The following is a 19,632-nucleotide window of genomic DNA, read 5'->3' on the forward strand; positions in this document are numbered from 1 at the left end:
AATGTGATCGTCTCTATATCTCTGGTATATCTATGTATAGGTGTTTTATCTATTTAAGTAATTTAATAAAATGCAAATAAGGAGGTTAAGTTTTGATGTTGAAGCTGCCGTTTCTTTTGGTTGGTAGTATATATATATATATATATATATATATATATTTCTGATATGTACTGGATGGCTCTAAGAAATATATTAAGAGTCGACGAGTGATATTAAAGATGGATTCCACATATAAAGAGTATTTGAAGTTCGAGCCGATGTTATGCCGAACTGAATAAAATAATGATAGGTGTTGAATCCAATGTAATTAATTAATCACGCTGTTGACCTTATCTTGATGATCGCCCCTGTACATACAGATATGTGACTGCACTTCCTCGCAAGTTTACTTTGATAATGCTTACGGGTCATTCCATATCAAATCACCTAATTTTAAAACATGACCGTGCTTCCATGTCTCAGATTCTCTTCAATTTTTTTTTCATTCATATATACAAATAAAATTATGCTAAATTAATTTTTTTCGATTTTTTGTATGAGAAATGGGCTGGGAAGAATTTTTGGAAAAAAGTGAATTTGGCACCAATTTCACTTTCCGGCACTCAGCATCATGGAACTAAAATTACCATAACTGCCTTATTTTTGAAGTTATTGGGTTCATCCAGGTGTCAAATGAAAGCTTAATTTTTGCTCTTTCAGCAGATTCTAAGAAATCTTGCAAAAGGTTCCACTGTCAAACATTAATGGACATACAAAGCAAATTTTAGGGTTTTTTACAAATTGTGCTATTGCTCAAAAGTTACAACTATGAAACTTTTTAAAGTTTTTTTTGTACATTCATCTTAACACGTTCATGGTATGGTTAAAAAATAAAGAGGGTGTTTTCTGTATTTTTGTAATTATAATTTTTTATGTACGGAAATATACAGTTATAAGTTTTATTACAAATTATGCCATTGCTCGTGAATTACAACTATGAAACTTTTGAAACTTTTTTAATAGAGTCATCTTAGCACATACATGATATGTTTTAAAAATAATAAGGATGCTTTTGGTATTTTTATAATTATTATTTTTTTGGTATTTACATGTACGGAAATATACAGTTTTAAGTTTTGTTACAAATTGTGTCATTGCTCGTGAATTACAACTATGAAACTTTTGAAACTTGTATAGAATCATTTTAGCATATAAATGATATGGTTAAAAAAATTAAAATGGTGCTTTTCGTATTTTTGTATTTTTTTATATTATTATTATTTTACATGTACGGAAATATACATTGTTAGGTTTTGATACAAATTGTGCCATTGCTCATAAGTTACAACTGTGACACTTTTGAAGCTTCTTTCTGTAGGGTCATTTTATCACATACATGATATGGTTAAAAACTAAAAAGGGTGCTTTTGGTGTTTTTCAATTATTATTATTATTATTATTATTATTATTATTATTATTATTATTATTATTATTATTATTATTATTATTATTATTATTTGTGTTTTAAATGTACAGAAATATACAGTTTTACTGTTGTTACAATTATACCTTTGGCCAATTCCGGAATTTTTACTCTCCGGATTCTGAAAAGTTTCGGAATTCGGAGAAACTCTGATTTCGGAAAAAAATGAGTAATTCGTAAAAATTCTGGAAAGTGAAATTTCCTATTCCGGAAATTTTTGGCCATTCCTACTCTGAAGTGACTACTGTCACACTTCAAAACTTTTTTTAAAAAATAATCATCTTAGTAAATATTAGGTATGCTTAAAAATAGAACTGGTGTAATGTGTAGTTTTGGTATTACCATAATATTATATTTTTGTACTGTAACTATGACTTTCAACTGTTTTCCCAATTGTACCATCGCTTACAACTATCAAACTTTTGTAACCTAGAGGGTTAGTTTGCATTTACTGGGTATGATTAAATAACAAAAAGGGATATCTTTTTTGTAATAATTTTGCGGTTTTGTGAATGGAAAATATAGGCCTAGCAATGTAAGGAGTTGAGTGATTATAACAAACCCTGTCAACAGAAATAAAAAATAATAGACTAATATACATAGATTACAACAATAAACATACCTACCGGTAATACCTCTTAGAATTACATAGATTTACGTACAAAATGTTGTCCTATATTTCACAGCTCATTCTTTTCATTGATGATATGATGTCTTCTTTTAATTTAGCTTTCAGTTGCGTATGTCCGGGCTGATTGGGTTGTAAGAGATGGAACAGGAACTTCCCAGATGATATTTTAGAAAGGTATCCAACAAAAGTCTTCTTTTCTGGCCAGTAGAATAGGCCTATAGAATACCCAGAGCGATTCATGAATTACATTCTGACGTACAAAAATAATAATTACAAAAATAACAAAAGGACCCTGTTTACGTTTTTACCGTATCATGTATGTGCTAAAATTATTCTATAAAAAAAGGTTTCAAGAGTTTCACAGTTGTAACTTATGAGCAATGACACAATTTGTAACAAAACCTAACAATGTATATTTCCGTGACAAAAATACCGAAAGCACCATTTTTATTTTTAACCATATCATTTATGTGCTAAGATAATTCTATACAAAAAGTTTCAAAAGTTTCATAGTTGTAATTCACGAGCAATGACACAATTTGTAACAAAAAAATATAATTACAAAAATACAAAAAACACCCTCTTTATCTCTTAACCATACCATGAACGTGTTAAAATGAATATACAAAAAAAAGTTTCAAAAGTTTCATAGTTGTAACTTTTGAGCAATGGCACAATTTGTAAAATACCCTAAAATTTGCTTCGTATGCCCATTAATGTTTGACAGTGAAACCTTTTGCAAGATTTCTTAGAATCTGCTGAAAGAGCAAAAATTAAGCTTTCATTTGACACCTGGGTGAACCCAATAACTTCAAAAATAAGGAAGTTATGGTAATTTTAGTTCCATGATGCTGAGTGCCGGAAAGTGAAATTGGAGCCAAATCCACTTTTTTCAAAAAATTCTCCCCGTCCCATTTGTCGTCCAAAAAATCGGAAAAAATTAATTCAGCATAATTTCATTGGTATATATGTGTGAAAAAAATTTGAAGAGAATCAGATTTGCAAGCACAGTGCTCTAGGTGATTTGACATGGAATGACCCTTACGTCATATAAACCTGTCGTTTTAAGAAAACGCCCTCTAATCCAATTATATCGCCATAATTACATTTAGGGATTCCAATCCAAAGCGAACTTGGAGAAGCGATGTCCTGAACCTTTAATTCTTAAAACTGAAGTCCTTATTCTCTCTATTGTTGATGAGTGGATTATGTGACAATGTTATGCAGACTGCGACCTAGTTAGTCAAGTCAGTAAAAGTATGCCCAATGATGGGAAACTGAGGGCCAGTTGGTGTGAATGTGTCACATTGCTTGTATAAAGATTTCAGCGTTTTCATTAGCAGCTTTTATACTTCTAATCATTTGTATTTCAAAGAAATCAAGGCTAACTAAATTTATTAAAAATAAAATATTCATTTGATGGTAAGACAATTACAAACCTGAAATAATCAAGAGTGTGATTATTCCTAAAGAACTTTAAAAAATATATATTGTATTAGGTACTGGAATTTTGCTGATAGTTATACTTGAATATACTGGAAATATACTGGAATTTTGAAATTGAAACTCAGTAGACACCTTGTAGAAACAACAAGAATAGCGGTACTTTCGAAAAGGGGATAAGCTATCAGTCTGCACAGTCTGCCTTAAGGAAGTTTATGGTGCCTCATCTTGGGAAAACAAGTAAAAAGGAGAAAAAAACTAATAATGCCGCCCCCCTCCCTCCCAAGGTCGAACCTTGGCGGCTTGGGAATCCATCGCAGGCCACCCTAGATAAACAACCAAGAAATGAACATTCACTCACGGATAGCCAAACTAATGTACTGGAATCTCACGATTCTACCAGCGACAGAAGAGAATACGCGGATTTGACGTATTCAGACAACAAGTTACTACTTATGTAGAAGTCAACTCAGATACATGGCCTGTTATCATCGATACAGAATCATCTGTCTCGCTCTCGAGCCAGAAAGATTTGCCTCCCAATACAAAGTTATCCCGTTTAAAACAAATGTACAACGAATTTTCAACAAAATCATTAAATATATTACTTTCATTAAATTTAGAGTTGGAGACAATACTTTTTCACATTACTTTAAGATTATTGATTCAGCATACATGAATCCACTCTTCTTTAGAAAGTACCATCTCGTTTACAAACGGAAATAGATTCGGAAAAGAATACAATTTCTCTATACAGAAATCCCCGAAAAGCAACATTACCAATGGAAGGAGAAAAGAGTGCTGAACTATAATAACATATTACTTGTTCGCTACGTCAGCACGGAAGAGCATATTTTGTCACAGATCGCAATATATTAATACTACCAAGGTTACATTTCTCTTTTTTTGTAAAGATGAGGAAGAAAATAAAAGATGACTCAGCATTCTACTGCATGTTAGTATTACAATCACTTCTTGACTGCTTCACTTTAGAAGCAATGCCTTTAAATATTCCAGTTCATGACCTCACACTTCTTATTGCAAATCCAAATTCGTATCCTCTTGTTTTGGAGAAAGTCTCCGTGTTAATGAACATGAAACAAATGAGGAAAATAAGATTACGTACAGGACGGAAAAAGAAGTTGAGAAGAGACTAAAATATACAGCTAAATTCTCTAACATTTATCTCTTTGACGTTAACCGAAATCGGAGCCCACTGTAAAAACGGCCGTCCATAACTTACTTTATAAATAGAATGACGTCTTCGCCTATTCACTTGAAGACATTAGCAGAGAAACAAATTCAACAATTGTTGCAGGTGAAAATCATTGAATCCACGGACGATACCACATTTTCATCTCTTCTTCTCTTTGTAGAAAAAACAAATTTGATTGAATTTCGCAGCGTATTAAATTTGCACAAATGGAACGCCTATACAAAATATCTTAGCCTTCCCTTTCAATCTACAGAGGACGTCTTGCATGTGTTAACCTACTGAAGGCCATGCTCGTGCACAGCACGAGCAGGCTAATTTTATTATATAGCGTCGCTTATTGCGTTCCAAACAAGCTAAAAATTATTTTACAACGCCGATGTGGATACCTCTGCATGCTGCTACACTTTTGTGAGACAAAATGAACTTCATTGTAGGCAGAAAGCGAGAACAATAAGTAGTTTTGAGCGGGTAGCATGTTGCAGAGGGTTTGTTTTGCAGGTATGCTCGCATGAGGTTTAAAGAGACAAGTAAAGGCAAAATAATGCAAAACAAAACAACATGGAAGTACCCTGAATGCAGTGTAGGCTTTGCATGCCAGAATATTTCATACCAAGGTTAAATACGCTTACGAACTCAAACCACGAAGTTTTTTTCCCATATTGAAAATAATGTCAAACCTAAACAGTTATAGCTCGGCTAAGTATGCATGTATGGTTGCAGTGTTTGTTTATGGATGTAGAGGAGGCAGTGACCTATAATTTGATGTAATAAACACAACTACTGAGCAGTAGAATATTTTGTAATCCTTTAATGAAAAATATCAAAAATGGGCGGTTTTCTGGGTAACTTTTTAGAAAATACCCCGGTTTTATAAGTGTTAAAAGAAAAAAAAGCCTACTTTCGACCCTGAATATTTCGCAAACTTATTTTCAAATGTTATTGCATTTTAAGAGCAGAAAGTACACTACGTTTGAAGTGAACCACAACAGGAAATCGTACCATATTTTACGTTATAACATGGGCCACTCGACCAGTTCTCAAGTTCTTTCCATTCCGACCAGCCGAAATTAATTTTGGACAACCCTACCTGAAAAGATAACACAGGGTGTCTATTGGTCACGAAAGTCACGAATGTCACGAAAAAGTCACGAAATCAGAAAACGGTCACGAAAGTCACGAAAAAGTCACAAAATTTAACTTTGGGGTCACGATTTTTAGTTGTACAAATGTAAGTACAGATTGGAAAACTTTGTTCTATAAAACGTCAAAACTCACCACCAAAAATGTCTATGGTCGGATTTAGACGCTACCAAATCGCAAGAAAAGTACATTTCTATCGCGTGGATGAAAATTCGGCCTAATTCGCACCCAAATTCGCTTTTGAAAATGTTAGGAAATTTTATGATTTGGTAAAGAAAAGGTCACGAAAAAGTCACGAAATTTCATTTTGGAATTTTAGTACACCCTGTAAACATCTTTCGCCGACAATCTCGTCATAGTCGTCATTTAATTTAAAACAACAACTTTCAGACTTGGAATTATTATTTCAGCGCCTTCACAAACGTGACTTTTGAGCATCTCCGAAGAAGACACATTTACTTTACAGTAGAACGGACTCTACTTGAGAATTTTGATCTCAGTTTTACTGTCAGTCTCCAGAATGTTCAGCAATCTATAACCTCGATGCAAACCATCCTGAAACGAGAACAAAATAACTTAAGATCATTTTCACGAATTTCAATTTCATATCACCTTTCCCTGGACTATCGTAACCATCGGCATTCTAATCTTTTTACTTCTTATCGTTATTAGCGTTTCACTTCATTTGTTGCGCAAACACCTAGTAATTGGCGCATCAACACGATAGTGATTTTCATTTTTTTCTTTGCAGAATGATACTCCTGATATCATCTATTACCACGGCAATGGTGATGATGGGATATTTCTATACAAAGAAGATTAACAATTGAATTTCTTAATCAGTAAACTAAATCAGAAAATATGTACATTATAAATCCTTACATTCATTAGTGATCAATGTCAATATACAGAAAAACATTACTTTGTGCTGCAAAGCATTCTTCATTAGAATCTGATTTAAAGAAAGAGGTAGTTAGGTACTCTGATGAGATATACTTCTTTATTAAGATGGCACAGTCACGTTAGAAGGAATCTACGTTCCGACAGTCCTGAAGACAGGACTACAGGCAAAAAATCAGGTGGATTACTTACATTCCTCAGATTGAGAACGGTATTGAATAAGATTTTTACTCTGAATGGTTTGCGTACAAAAACTCCCAGAAATTTCGGAAAATAATTTTACCTAGTTTAGGAGATATTACACCAATCCTAATGGAAAAATCGAGAGTATACGAGATGAAGTGCAATTGCGTGGAGGGTAATATATAGGCATAACGAAAAAAATTTTGAAGATACGGGCGGAGAAACATATGAAGGATGTTAAAGCAGAACAACCGGTTTGAGACTTTTCAAAAAATGTGAAAGAAACATAGAGATGCAAAAAAGCCGGCTTTTTTGAATCGATGGTTTTTTTCACATAAAAAGCCGGCTTTTTTGGGAAAAAACGAGAATTTTGGAAATTTTGGCTTTTTTCATTTTCATGATTTTTCTATCTAAATAGCTTTCGTATAGTATATTCTATACTTAGATAAGAATTCCATGACCTAAATGCCATATTTCACTCTAAAATTCACCATGAAGATGGATGGAGCACATGTTTTACGAATTAAAGCTAACATGAAGAATGTAGTATTTGAGGGAAATTTTAGAGGCTATTTAACTTTATTTTAACTTTTGAGTTATCGATATTTTTTCTTCTCGATATCATTTCAGTTTGTCGTCTGTTTCATTTCTAAGAGCTGAGTACTCTAGCTTCTAACGCAGAAGTTAAACTTACGTTTTTCTATATATCCGTCAAAGCGTACGTTTTTCAATATATCCGTCTAACCGTACTTCCACATTTCTCTTATACTGTAGCTGTGCAACGATTTAGCAATAATTTTCCGGATACAACCTTGAATACTAATTTATACAAATAATCAGTAGCGGACTTAGAAACGTACTTTGGGACGGGTTTCTCTGATTGTTTCATTTTCTAAAATCTCCTTACAGGCATAACTAATACTGTATTTCGTTTCGTTTATATATTTAGCGATAATCTTCCGGATACAACCTTGAAGATCATTTTATACTGAGAATCAGTGGCGGATTTAGAAAAGTATTTTAGGAGGGTTTTTTTCCTACTAATGTTTAGTTTTTCTAAACATTCGTAATTTTTATTTGACGGCAGCTTAAAGTTAATGAGTAAAGGCATAACTAATAGATATTTCGTTTGTTTTAGACATTCGTAATTTTGGGGAACAGGCTTCAGTCCGAAAGACCGCCCCCCCCCCCCCTAACCCTTGCAAAACCGTCACTGCTGGTAATTAGTAATAATAACGATTTAAAAAACAATAAGAAATGAAGTCAGCCAACTCACAGTACACGCACTATTTCTACTTCATAGATGGAATGAAGAAAAGTTTTCTCAGAATGGTCGAATGCTGAGTTGAATTCCGGACTTCTCGATAGAAGCGCAAAAGCTCCAGTCAATCATGTATGTTGTGCAGTTGTATTTATCTTAACTTAAATATATTCCGTAGTCCTTTTTTTTTGTGTGTGTGTGTGTTGGTGGGGTGGGGAGAGTTCCATAATGATATGAAGGGTGTGAGCCAAGAACATGGTAACTAACACATTTTCAATTGCTGAGTTACGCAGCATCAGATAGGCAGCAACGCATACCGCTTCGTTTAATCCCTCATGTATAGACTTATGTGAAAAATCAGCTTTCCGACTTTCAAAATGGATTGTGCAGCAGAAAATTTCTAATTTCTTAAAATAGTAAAATTATGGGTTACCATGTTCTTATCTCACACCCTTCATGTTCAATCCCTCTTGTTAAAAATACAGAAAACTTGAGGACTGAATAAACCGTGATGGTGCTTATATAAAACTGTAGAATTTCAAGAATATACAAAACCAAAAGCTCTAGGTGGGCAGCCTTTAAGTGTATCATATAAATCTAAGTATTTTTCTTATGTTTTATTTTAATTTTATTTTGTTCCAAAAAGAGGGTATGGAATATTTTGAAGTAAAAATACTACATAGAATTTTGCTACTTATTTGAGTATTTTTTTTAAAAGAAGTATTTACTTTTAGGGTTGGCTGGTTTACACCAGCTGTTTTTCTTCTTTTTTTTTTAAATAAACAACTGGTTTAAACCGAAAAAAAAATAAAAGGTACGAAAAATGCGAATCGTGTGAACTTCATGGTGACGTTTCCATACATCAAATCATCTGCATTAGTTTTATTTCCTTTTCACCTTTTAATCAAGGTGTCCCATGTTCAATTCTCGGTCGAACCACAACCCTTCTTTCATGCGTAAACAAAGTAGCGGTTCGGATGTCACTTTAAGCGAAAGTCTTCTCCTTGATAACCTCGGTATTACGTAAGGATGTTAAGCCTGAACATACGAAACGAAACTAAATTGTATATTTCTGCATGCCTGAATGCCTGTTGTTTTATAAAGAAGCCAAGGTTGCTTAAATATACTGATATAAATTGACAAAATTTATCGATTGCCTACGTAGCTTCCAACATTAGCTTGGATTGTATTTTCAATAATATGTACGCACTAAATTTGTAATTTAATACCTCAGTTTTAGCGTACTGATTATGATACGTTGACCTTTAAATTTTACATGCAAAGCAATAACAGGATTTTTTCCGTTATTGTTTTACATTTAGAGTAATGACGGGATTTTCCTGATGGCTAGGGCGGGAGTTTCTCAATTTAAGAAATTTACTGACCGGACTTCTTTAAGCTTATGTGACCTCTTCCAGCATAACCCCGTTGTTGCATAATAACACCAAGGCGAAACAAACTTATTTCTGTCAATATGTAATATAAATACATAAAGCAAAATATCCAAACCCAAAAAAACCTGGTTTAAACCAAAAAAGCCTAGTTTAAACTCCCCCCAAAAAACGGGTTTTTGGCATTTTCAAAAACAACCATGGCTCTTGCCAACCCTGCTTACTTTTGTATGTAGGAGGTTAAAAAAAATCTTATTATATACATTGGTTAATCCTTTGGAATTCATAATGTAAATATGTTGAGAAGTAAAACTGTTTGAAATATCTTTTCGAAATTCATGGTTTATTTTCGAGGTTTTATATTATTATCGGCATCAACCACTAATTAAATGACTTTTTGTGTTTTAGAGAAGCGAAACAAAATCTGGTTTATCAATTTAAAGCAGAATTTTCAAAAAAGCCCAAAATTTCCCAAGCAAAAAAGCGAAGCAGAAAAAACCGAGTTTTTTTCCAAAAAAGCCGGTTTTTTTCCGAGCCCTTGCATCTCTAAAGAAACATTATATTGTAAACTGAAGAATTCTTAGATCCTACTTCGTTGCTGAGGCCTCCATTAAATCATAATTACTCATTCATTATTTGAAGTCAAAAATGAGATGTAACTACTTGTTTTTGACAATCATTTATTTTTCTAAAGAAACCGATGCTTAACATTGATAGGGTTACCTAAGCAAGGAATGGGAGAAGTAAAAATTACATACAGTATTGGCACAACAGAAGCTTTAACATGAGCTCGCAACCTTCTGTCCCGGAACAAAAGAATATACAACTCACAAGTAAGGGACCATATGATTGTCGCGCAAATCAGATGCAGACATACGCCATCTGATTGAGCATGAAAAGATATGGAGAATACAGAAATTTAAGGTGCTAAGGGTCATAGGGAGCGGAGCGAGGAAAGAGGAAACATTGAATGTCGGCAAAACTGAAGAAAGTCAGGAATGACGGGAAAAGTTAATTTCTTGCAAACAGGGAAAGAAAGTCAACCAAAGGAAAGAAACTAAACATAACAAGGGCATCAAGGACGAAGAAAGATCATAATCAGGGTTGCCATCCGGACCGCTGTGTTGCCAGCGCTGCATAACATTGATATGGAAGGTATAGCATAGTATAGCAATTCATGCACAAGGAAAAATATTAGTAACAATAAATACAATTGAAAAGACTCTGTACACGTGCGTAAAAAGGTTTAACGATAGTCGTGAGTGAATAATGTACACGAGGGAGGACAAATATAGACATGAAAGTGAAGGGGGTACACATGATAACACAGAAACGAAAGTGTTTGGGTGCATCGTTCCATCATGATCATGATGATCGGTGTTCTGCCCGAAGACAGGTTTTGACCTGAAGGTCCCTGGGCTGGATGAACCCATGGTGGTTTGCTATTGCCTTCTATGGGATGATAATGACGTATAAAGGACGGGAGCTACAGTTTAACGAGGGATCCGAACCTTTTGTGTCCCCACCGGGAATCGAGCCCGGGATCCCTTGAATACAAAGCGAAGAGCTTAACCACTCATCCATCCGGGACACTATCGGCCCAGTCTGGATATTAATAGAGAAAAAATTTCGGCCGGCCATCCTGCATATTGTGCCTTATAAGCCGTCATTGCACAAGGCGAATGTCGGGATGATATATGGTAGCACGGACCAAACCTGCTTGCCTCATCTGTCCTAGTCTCACCGAAAGTGCCGATGTGGCCTCGGAATTAAAGATATAAACCCCTGATTGTATCCTTGACTAGAAAAATAAAAAAGACTGAAAGAAGACCCGGCTAATTGACGATGCAGTGTATATTGCGTATTCGCTGATTTCGTAGACAAAAAACCGCAAACGCCGCCTCGCCGTAGGTAGGATATATGTCACCAAACTCGGTGGGAGACAAGTGTATGGACGCCTCCAAAATACGGGGACATTTTTTGTTTCTGTTGTTTCCATGGCAATCGCTATAAGAACTAACCGAACGTTTTTTTTTTTGTTTGTTCATAAAATACAATGTGCACATGTTTTTCACATGTGTACTCATGGTTTTCCTTCGAGATTGTCCAAGCAGTGATCTTATCAGAGAAGACAAAATCAGATGGCGTGGAACTACAAAATAAAAGAGTACGAAGTAATTTGTCATGCTATGGGCCACAGGCAACTACGTAGATAGGGGGCGCATTTGTAGGAAGTGAGCAGAGAGTGTGGGACTTAAAGGCGCGAGGCACAACTTGTGCTTGTTGTTGTAGAAGTACAAGTATTGAGCGAAAATTGTTCTGTGTGTGCCACCACAAAGGGCAGTCAGGAAGTGGCATTGGACCGAGTGCGGGGATACTTTGGAAACTGATTTGTACACTTGTTGCGTGTGGTTTTGTTAATGATATATTAGAAAAATACCATACTAGATCAATATTGATCTGCTATTGGAATAGGAGAAGCGAGTGATTTGAACGTAGGTAGAGCACAAAGATTGTAAGACGTTGTCGTCATATATTGAACCAATTCTGTTTATTATCCAGCAGGCACGAGTGCGATTTACTAGGCGCGTCATATGTGTGCAAAATGCGACAATCTGTAGTTGTGAAGTTGTTAGCAGATGTGTTCGGCATTTCACAAGAATCACCAACGCGGGAGGAACTTACCGTTACAGAGCAGATTAAAACACAGTTGTGGAACGAAGAAAGTGTTGTAGATGAGTTAACACATTAGTGATGGATGAAGATGGGACAGATGTTGAGGTCATTGAAAGTGATTTCGGTGATAATACAGCGTTAGCAGAAAAAAACAATGTTGCAACCAGAACGAAGTCCACCAATCCACCACGAAAGCATTGGGTCGTCATCTTATGCTCCATCTCCACCAAAAAAACAGTTCACAAAATTCCCGAACAACTACTTGGCCGATGCATACAAGATCTGGACCAAGCAGCCGACAGGGCCGGAGCCCCCCAGCTGTGTCCTCCTGGGTTAGCGATCGATATGTCACCGCGTCTAAAATTCACTAGCGTTATGGCACAAAACGCAAAATAAAAAATAAAACCGTCTTAAAAAATTTGAAAAGACACTCACAACACCTTGCAAACGCCGGCACTCCTTACAGAAACGCTTACATAGTGCTGTACTCGAGCATTTCATTGCAATGAGACAATGCAATGCAATTATTCACGACCGCACAATACGTATCTGGGCCATGAATATTAAGAAAGAAATTGATCCACACAACACATTATCATTCACAGCGTCCAGATCATGGATCACGCGCTTCAAAAGAAAAAACAAACTGGTTTCGCGCAAGATTACACATAAAGTTAGTACATGAGTCGCCGTTGATACTGCTGCAGTTCAAGCATCCGCCACAGACTTTGTTAACGAGATCAAGCCTTTCATTGTAGAGCACGAGTTGACTCCAGAGCAGGTCCTTAATACAAATCAGTCGAGATTTGCTAAAGAGTTGCATTCAGGCAAAACCCTTGCCATTAAAGGAAGCAACCCAATCTTTGGTGCCGTAGGTTCAGTTACCGCAACGACGCATTCCTCTATGATTATGCCGGTGATTGGGATGGACGGTACATTGCTTCCACACATGTATGTTCTTGTTTCGGAACCCAGTGGTAACTTTCCAACGCGCATGGTCGCTGAATTCCCCAATGTGAAAGCATATGCAAGCAGATCAGCGAATATGACCAAACGAGGTTTGCAAATCTTTCTGGAAGATGTTTTGTGGCCCGATCTTCAGGGTAAGGATCGTGTTTTGCTTTTGGTTGACTCCTGGACTCCAAACAAGGATGACACTCTTTACAACATGACAGTTCCTGACGGTGTTCAGTTCTACAAAAAGGTGATTCCTCCGAAATGTACAGGCCTTATACAACCTGCTGATGTGTTGTTCTTTCGTCCATTCAAAAATATGGTGAAGTTCATCACAGATACGTTAGAGTTCTCCAGTATTAATGTGTGGCAACGTGAAAATTTTCTCCGCCTTCAGTCATTTGTTCATTACCAGTTTTCCTCTAGGCGATTCCAAAAGATGATACGCTTTGCGTTTTTCAAATGTGGCTACTCCAGTGAACATCCTGCACAGTTTGAAACACCTTCTGCATATTGCTTTGAAAAAGTGCTCACAGAGGAATGCTGCAGAGACGCGTGTGACCAGCTTGCTTTCATCCGCTGTGCTCACTGCGAGAAATGTTTGTGTGTTGATCACGCATTCATTTGTGATCTTCACGTCAACTGCAATTAAACTACAAATGGTGCGTACTGTTCTCTGTTTTCCTCCATTTGTATTCACGCGGGTGTAATATTCACTCACGACTACGTTAAGCCTTTTTACGCACGTGTACAGAGTCTTTTCAATTGTCTTTTGTGTTACTAATATTTTTTCTTGTGCATGAATTGCTATACTGTGCTATACCTTCCATATCAATATTATGCAGCGCTGGCAACACTGCGGTCCGGATGGCAACCCTGATTATGATCTTTCTTCGTCCTTGATGCCCTTGTTATGTTTAGTTTCTTTCTTTTGGTTGACTTTCCCTGTTTGCACGAAATTAACTTTTCCCGTCATTCCTGACTTCCTCCAATTTTGCCGACATTCAATGTTTCCTCTTTCCTCGTTCCGCTCCCTATGGCCCTTAGCACCTTAAATTTTTGTGTTCTCCATATCTTTTCATGCTCAATCAGATGGCGTATGTCTGCATCTGATTTGCGCGACAACGATATGGTCCCTTACTTGTCAGACCCACCATTTTACAGGTGCTGATGAGTGACCGGCTCTTACAGATGAGTGACCGGCAACTATTGATAGATGCTTTTGTTTCATTTTTCTATTCTGGAGAGTCTGTTCCTTTTTTATTACGTTTTCTTCTATTGCTATCCTTCATAAAGAAGGCTCCAGGCAAGAGGCGAAAGTTTGGTAACATAAGGTACTGTCAGGAATTACAATATCAAATAAGTACAATAAAATGCAGTTTAATAATAAAAAAAGAATTCTCTCTTTAATTTTCACTCAAGTGCGTGAATGATTTTGTGAGGGTTTTTCCTACATTCCGATACATTTGCAGTTTGTTTTCCTATTTTAATGGGAATGACGTCGACAGATGTTTTTATTCGTATCTCTTTTTCAAGTATCAAGCTGTATGTGTCATTTTTCATTTTATATGTAAGAAATGTTCGATCTTCTTTTGATATACCTTGTCTGATGTTTCATTTTGTCATATTCCAAATACTATATAGACTTCAGGAAGAATATGCCCGAAAATGATAAGCAGAGTTGAAATCATGCATTTAAGTAGTGAGAAAGTCCCTTACTCAATGATAGGTTTCCCTATTCTACTCGTGTCCGTTTTGTAGCGTATTTTCAAACAAACCTAATACATTGAATTTATATTCGAAAACAGCCATGACATGTGTACTAGTGTAATTCAGCTACGTGAACGCGACAGAGGGAAATCTTCAGGTTCTTGTTCGAGAGCAAATAAATCTCATTACTTCTGAAAAAAGGATGGAAGCCCGGGAAAAGGAAAGAAACGTATTCTACACTGTGATATTATCCACATGAACTTTTTAACCGTGGGTTTATTTTGTGCACGTGGCAATAAGCGAACATTGGTGCATTTTTATGTTGGGTTTGAATCTAGCTTCTAACTCTCTAATTCGTCCTATCTTAGCTCTGCGCAACCAATTTTTTCTCGAATTGGTAATTTTGTAAGATTTTGAAAATACACTCGATCATTGCATTTATATTGCATTTATTACTGAAACAGTATTTCAACTGATACAAGAAATACTGGAAATCTACTGGAAATTCATGTTGATACTGAAAATACTGAAAATGTATTGGAAATTATTACGTAATACTGGAGAAATAATACTAGGAATTTCTCCAGTATTACACACATGAAAATTACTATGTTCTAACAAACATTTGAACTTTGCATTAATAAAAAAGATATAGGTAAAGTTGTAACTAAAAATCTCGAAATATTCTAGATTTAAAAAAAGGATAATTTACTCCTCAACAAATACAATTTCTTGCACATACAACTGCCATGTACAAGGCAACTTCTTGCGTTCTCTAGTAATAACTATAAACCAGGGTTGTTCTGATTAACCGTTTTACTCTTTATGGCTTATATATCGACCATGGCATTGACCTGCGGAATTTGCTTTATAAATCTCTAGTAAAGCTTTTCACCCCGGGTTTTTTACATTCATTCAAGCGTGGAAGCATCAAAGAACATGTTTCGTGGGCATTTTTTCTGTCACGCGTGCGATGCCTGGGGACAGTGACGTCACAAACATGGAAGAAGGAAAAAGGTAAAATTTTAGAGCTTTTAAAAAAAATCCTGACACATCCCTATTTATCCTAGGACCATGGTTCGTACCTCGTTGTATTTGTAATGAAACAATGTTTCCAACTGTACCAATCAAATTTCCGTATTGTTTACCAGAAGCGGGAAAATCCGTGCAAATTGAAAAAAGTTTTTTTTTCATGATAAATTTTCTCTCTTTCGGGATTTTTTTCACTCAGGTGCACGATAGGGACATGCGAGTGGTACCTTTGAAACCTAGCCTCATCTGAAACAAAACGAGGTACTAATCATGATCCTAGGATAAATAGGTATATGTCAAAGAAAATCGAATTTTTGAATTCCCTATTTACACATTTTTAGAGAATTAGTTTAGTAAAGTATCTACACTACAGTATTATCACTATTTATCCTAAAATCATGAGTCGTACCTCGTTCTCTTCGGAATGAATCAGTGTTTCAAACGGTACCACTCGCATCTCGGTACCATGTACCTGAAGAGAGGAAATTCCCTGAAAATGGGATTTTTTTTAAAAAAAATCCCATTTTTCAAAGTTTGGGCTCCTCTGGGCGGCCCCTATTGTAACGCTTGTATCTCAAAATCATCTAAAACATACTACGTAGTGTATGTAATATCTGAACAAAATATCGATTTCATATCTTGAAAACTGAAGGCGGGAAAAAATATTTACCCATGTGTAAAGAATATGCCACGTTCCCCTAAATGATGATAAAACAAAACACACACAAAATGTAGATATACTTAAAATAATAATGAACAATAGAAAATACCGTATGAAAAATATTATTTATTCATTGTAAACATAGACAAACATTGTTTCTCTTTACTTTATCTACTTAAAAAAAAAATCTAGCTTTTAATTATCAAAGGAGAAATTTAGTTTTGAATCATCTAACATATAAGCAGATTGGTGCTTACAAGAATATTGTATGGTGCTGTATTCATATTTATAACTAATGTTTTAATACGATATTTAAAAATCTGTTTTTCGGGAAAGTTATTTCTCTGCGTTTATCGAGTTTTCAAAAGTATTCTTCAAATATGTTAAATATAAAAAAATACTCTTCAAATATATGCTAATACGTATTCATGCACACAAATGTGTAGTGGAAACTGAGTAGCTCTTGTGTATACTGGGACTTGTATATTGTGTGTGTAAGTAAACAGTGTGTTTAAATACCTACGACAATTTTTAAGAATCTAATTTTAAAAATTTTCATTTTCAGGGTTTCTAGTTCTGATGTGTTGTCCACGGGAGTTGTGATTTCTCCTGGCATAAGTGTTATTATTATTATTATTTAGTTTTTTTTTTTTTTTGTTTGTTTGTTTGACTTGTGACCTGCCAGGAGTGAATAATGCCTCTCTTCGGAAAATCACAGAAAAGCCCAGCGGAAGTAGTGAAGGCTCTGAAAGAAGCTGTTAATGCCTTAGAGAGAGGAGATAAAAAAGCCGAGAAAGTAAGCATATTTCCTTTATATTCATTAAATGTGGTTTCGCAGTACCATTTAAACGTTACCATAGTTAAGATGAAAATTAACCAAATGAACCCAACTAATTTGGTATGGGTGTTAATCCTTAAGCAGATACAGGGGGAAGAAGCTCTTAGTGTCATTTTGTTAATATTAGCTACAATAAATGGATTGTATGACAGTTGGTATTTGCATCCGTAACCTGTTTTCTCTATATAGAACAGAGACAGGGATCAAACATCTAAACCTGGGATACGTCTTGTAAAATCTTTGCAGAATAAATAAATGCTTCGAAGCGCATATCTGGGAAAAGAGACAATATTTTTAAAAATTAAGAAAAGAATAGAAGAAGAAATTTGTTACTGATATACAAGTACCTTGGCTATTTTTCAACGTAGTCACTACGAACCTCCGGACATTTCTGATAGCGTGGTACAGGCTTCAGTATACCCTCTGTGTAGAAATCCTCTGCCTGAGAGTGCAGCCAGTTCCGCAGCAAGGTCTTGAGCATTTCATTGTCGTTGAGCACTCATTTAAGCCTCTTTTTGGGTGAAGAAAAAGAAAGAAATTACTGGGGCAAGTTGGAACTGTAATGAGGATGATTGGATAGTTCCTATCGAACTCTTTGCATCGTCTCAACAATATGAGAGGTTTGTGTGGGCCTTCGCTGTCATGTCTCAGAAGATTTTCACAGCATAGCACACCTCTATGCCGATTTTTAATGGCATGTCGCAGATTATTTAGTGTTTGGCAATACACATCTGTAATTGTGCGACTTGATTCCAAAAATTTCGTAAGAACCACACCCGTTTAGTCCAAAAATACGGTTCCCATGATTTATAAACTGATGGTATTCGTTTGAATTTCTTCGCTTTAGGAGAAGGAGAACCAGAGTGCCGCTATTGCATTGATGCTGCTTCAACTCCCCACTGACGTACGATATCCAGTTTTCATTCCCCGTCACTGTGTGAGAAAAGAGGTCATCCCGGTCTTCTCCCAGCTGGTCAAAAAATCACGTGCAGCAGTCATTCTTTGTTCTTTGTGAGCGTTTGTCAGCATTTTTGGCTCCCTCCTCACAGTTTGTGATAACCCGACTGGTTAGTCACAATATAATGCAGTGTATTCGCAGACACTTCTGAAAACTCTTTGACGAATTCAGTTATTGTGAATGGGCGATTGGATCGCACTTTCTCATTAACACACTCGACCATATCGTCCATCTGAACACTGGGCATTCCATTATGTCCACCGTCATGAACATTTAGCGCCCTTCCCGAAACTCTCTGCACTATTATTTGCTCTTCTCTTCGCTTATTATTGTTCGTCCTTATTGATTACAGCTAGCATATAATTCTCGATGAATATCTGCTACGTTCTGTCCTTTGGCGTTCAGAAATCGTATGACAGATCTCAATTCACATTTGGAGGAATTTTGTATTATGTCAGTCATTTCATCTCACAGCTACTTGCACGCATGGAACTCCAGTCAGACAATTTTATCTCTTGCAAATACTAGGGCATGCTTCAGCACATACTCAACTTCATTAGTGTTGTCAACCCACGTAAATATATATATATATATATATATATATATATATATATATATATATATATATATATATATATATATATATATACAGTGAAACCTCTCTAAAGCGGACAGCCGTGGGGAATCAAAAATTGTCCGCTATAGAGAGGTGTCCGTCTTAGAGAGGTTTCGATATTTTCTTACGTAAATTAATAAATAAGGTGATATGTAATTACAAACTATTGAAGGTAATTTATCAAACCGTTCTATGACTGTAGGTATGTCGACATCTGCGGATTCCTCACAAATCGCTTTGAAAAAAAAAATTGTGTCTAATCTGAAACTTCTCTAACCACTCGTTCGAGACCTTGAAATCCGAAACATTCATTTTTGCTCCTACCTCCAAATTCTTAGCTTTTAGCATCGACCCTAACACAGGATTTTTTTTTTTTTTTTCATTCCGCACTCTACAGAAACATTCACTTGCACACCAACTTTGTTCAAAGCAATGAGACACTATTTTCATTGTCATTTTCACACCACAACTTTATTAACTTGTCTTGGTTTTATATTATCTCAGGTGCTTGTGCTTACCGATACAAAAATTTTCAGCTATCCTTCGCACACCTCAGTATT

General features: G+C 35.7%; 1 protein-coding gene across 6 annotated transcripts in view; it reads left to right on the top strand.

The window, feature by feature from the left end:
* Positions 1–19,632, top strand: part of Mo25 (calcium binding protein Mo25) — a 201,628-nt gene that overhangs the window by 45,466 nt on the left and 136,530 nt on the right. For 4 of the 6 annotated variants that reach the window (XR_014132748.1, XR_014132749.1, XM_081769266.1 and 1 more), the window contains one exon: positions 17,226–17,456. The exons of the other annotated variants lie outside the window; for them this stretch is intronic. Coding sequence is in view for 2 of the 4 variants with exons in the window: in XM_081769266.1 (XP_081625392.1) it covers positions 17,355–17,456 (102 nt within the window). In the remaining 2 variants the exon portion in view is untranslated. The remainder of the gene's footprint in view (positions 1–17,225; positions 17,457–19,632) is intronic. 6 annotated transcript variants of the gene reach the window in all.

The sequence above is a fragment of the Thermobia domestica genome, chromosome 8 (genome assembly GCF_964235325.1).
Source record: "Thermobia domestica chromosome 8, izTheDome1.hap1.1, whole genome shotgun sequence".
Taxonomy (NCBI): domain Eukaryota; kingdom Metazoa; phylum Arthropoda; class Insecta; order Zygentoma; family Lepismatidae; genus Thermobia; species Thermobia domestica.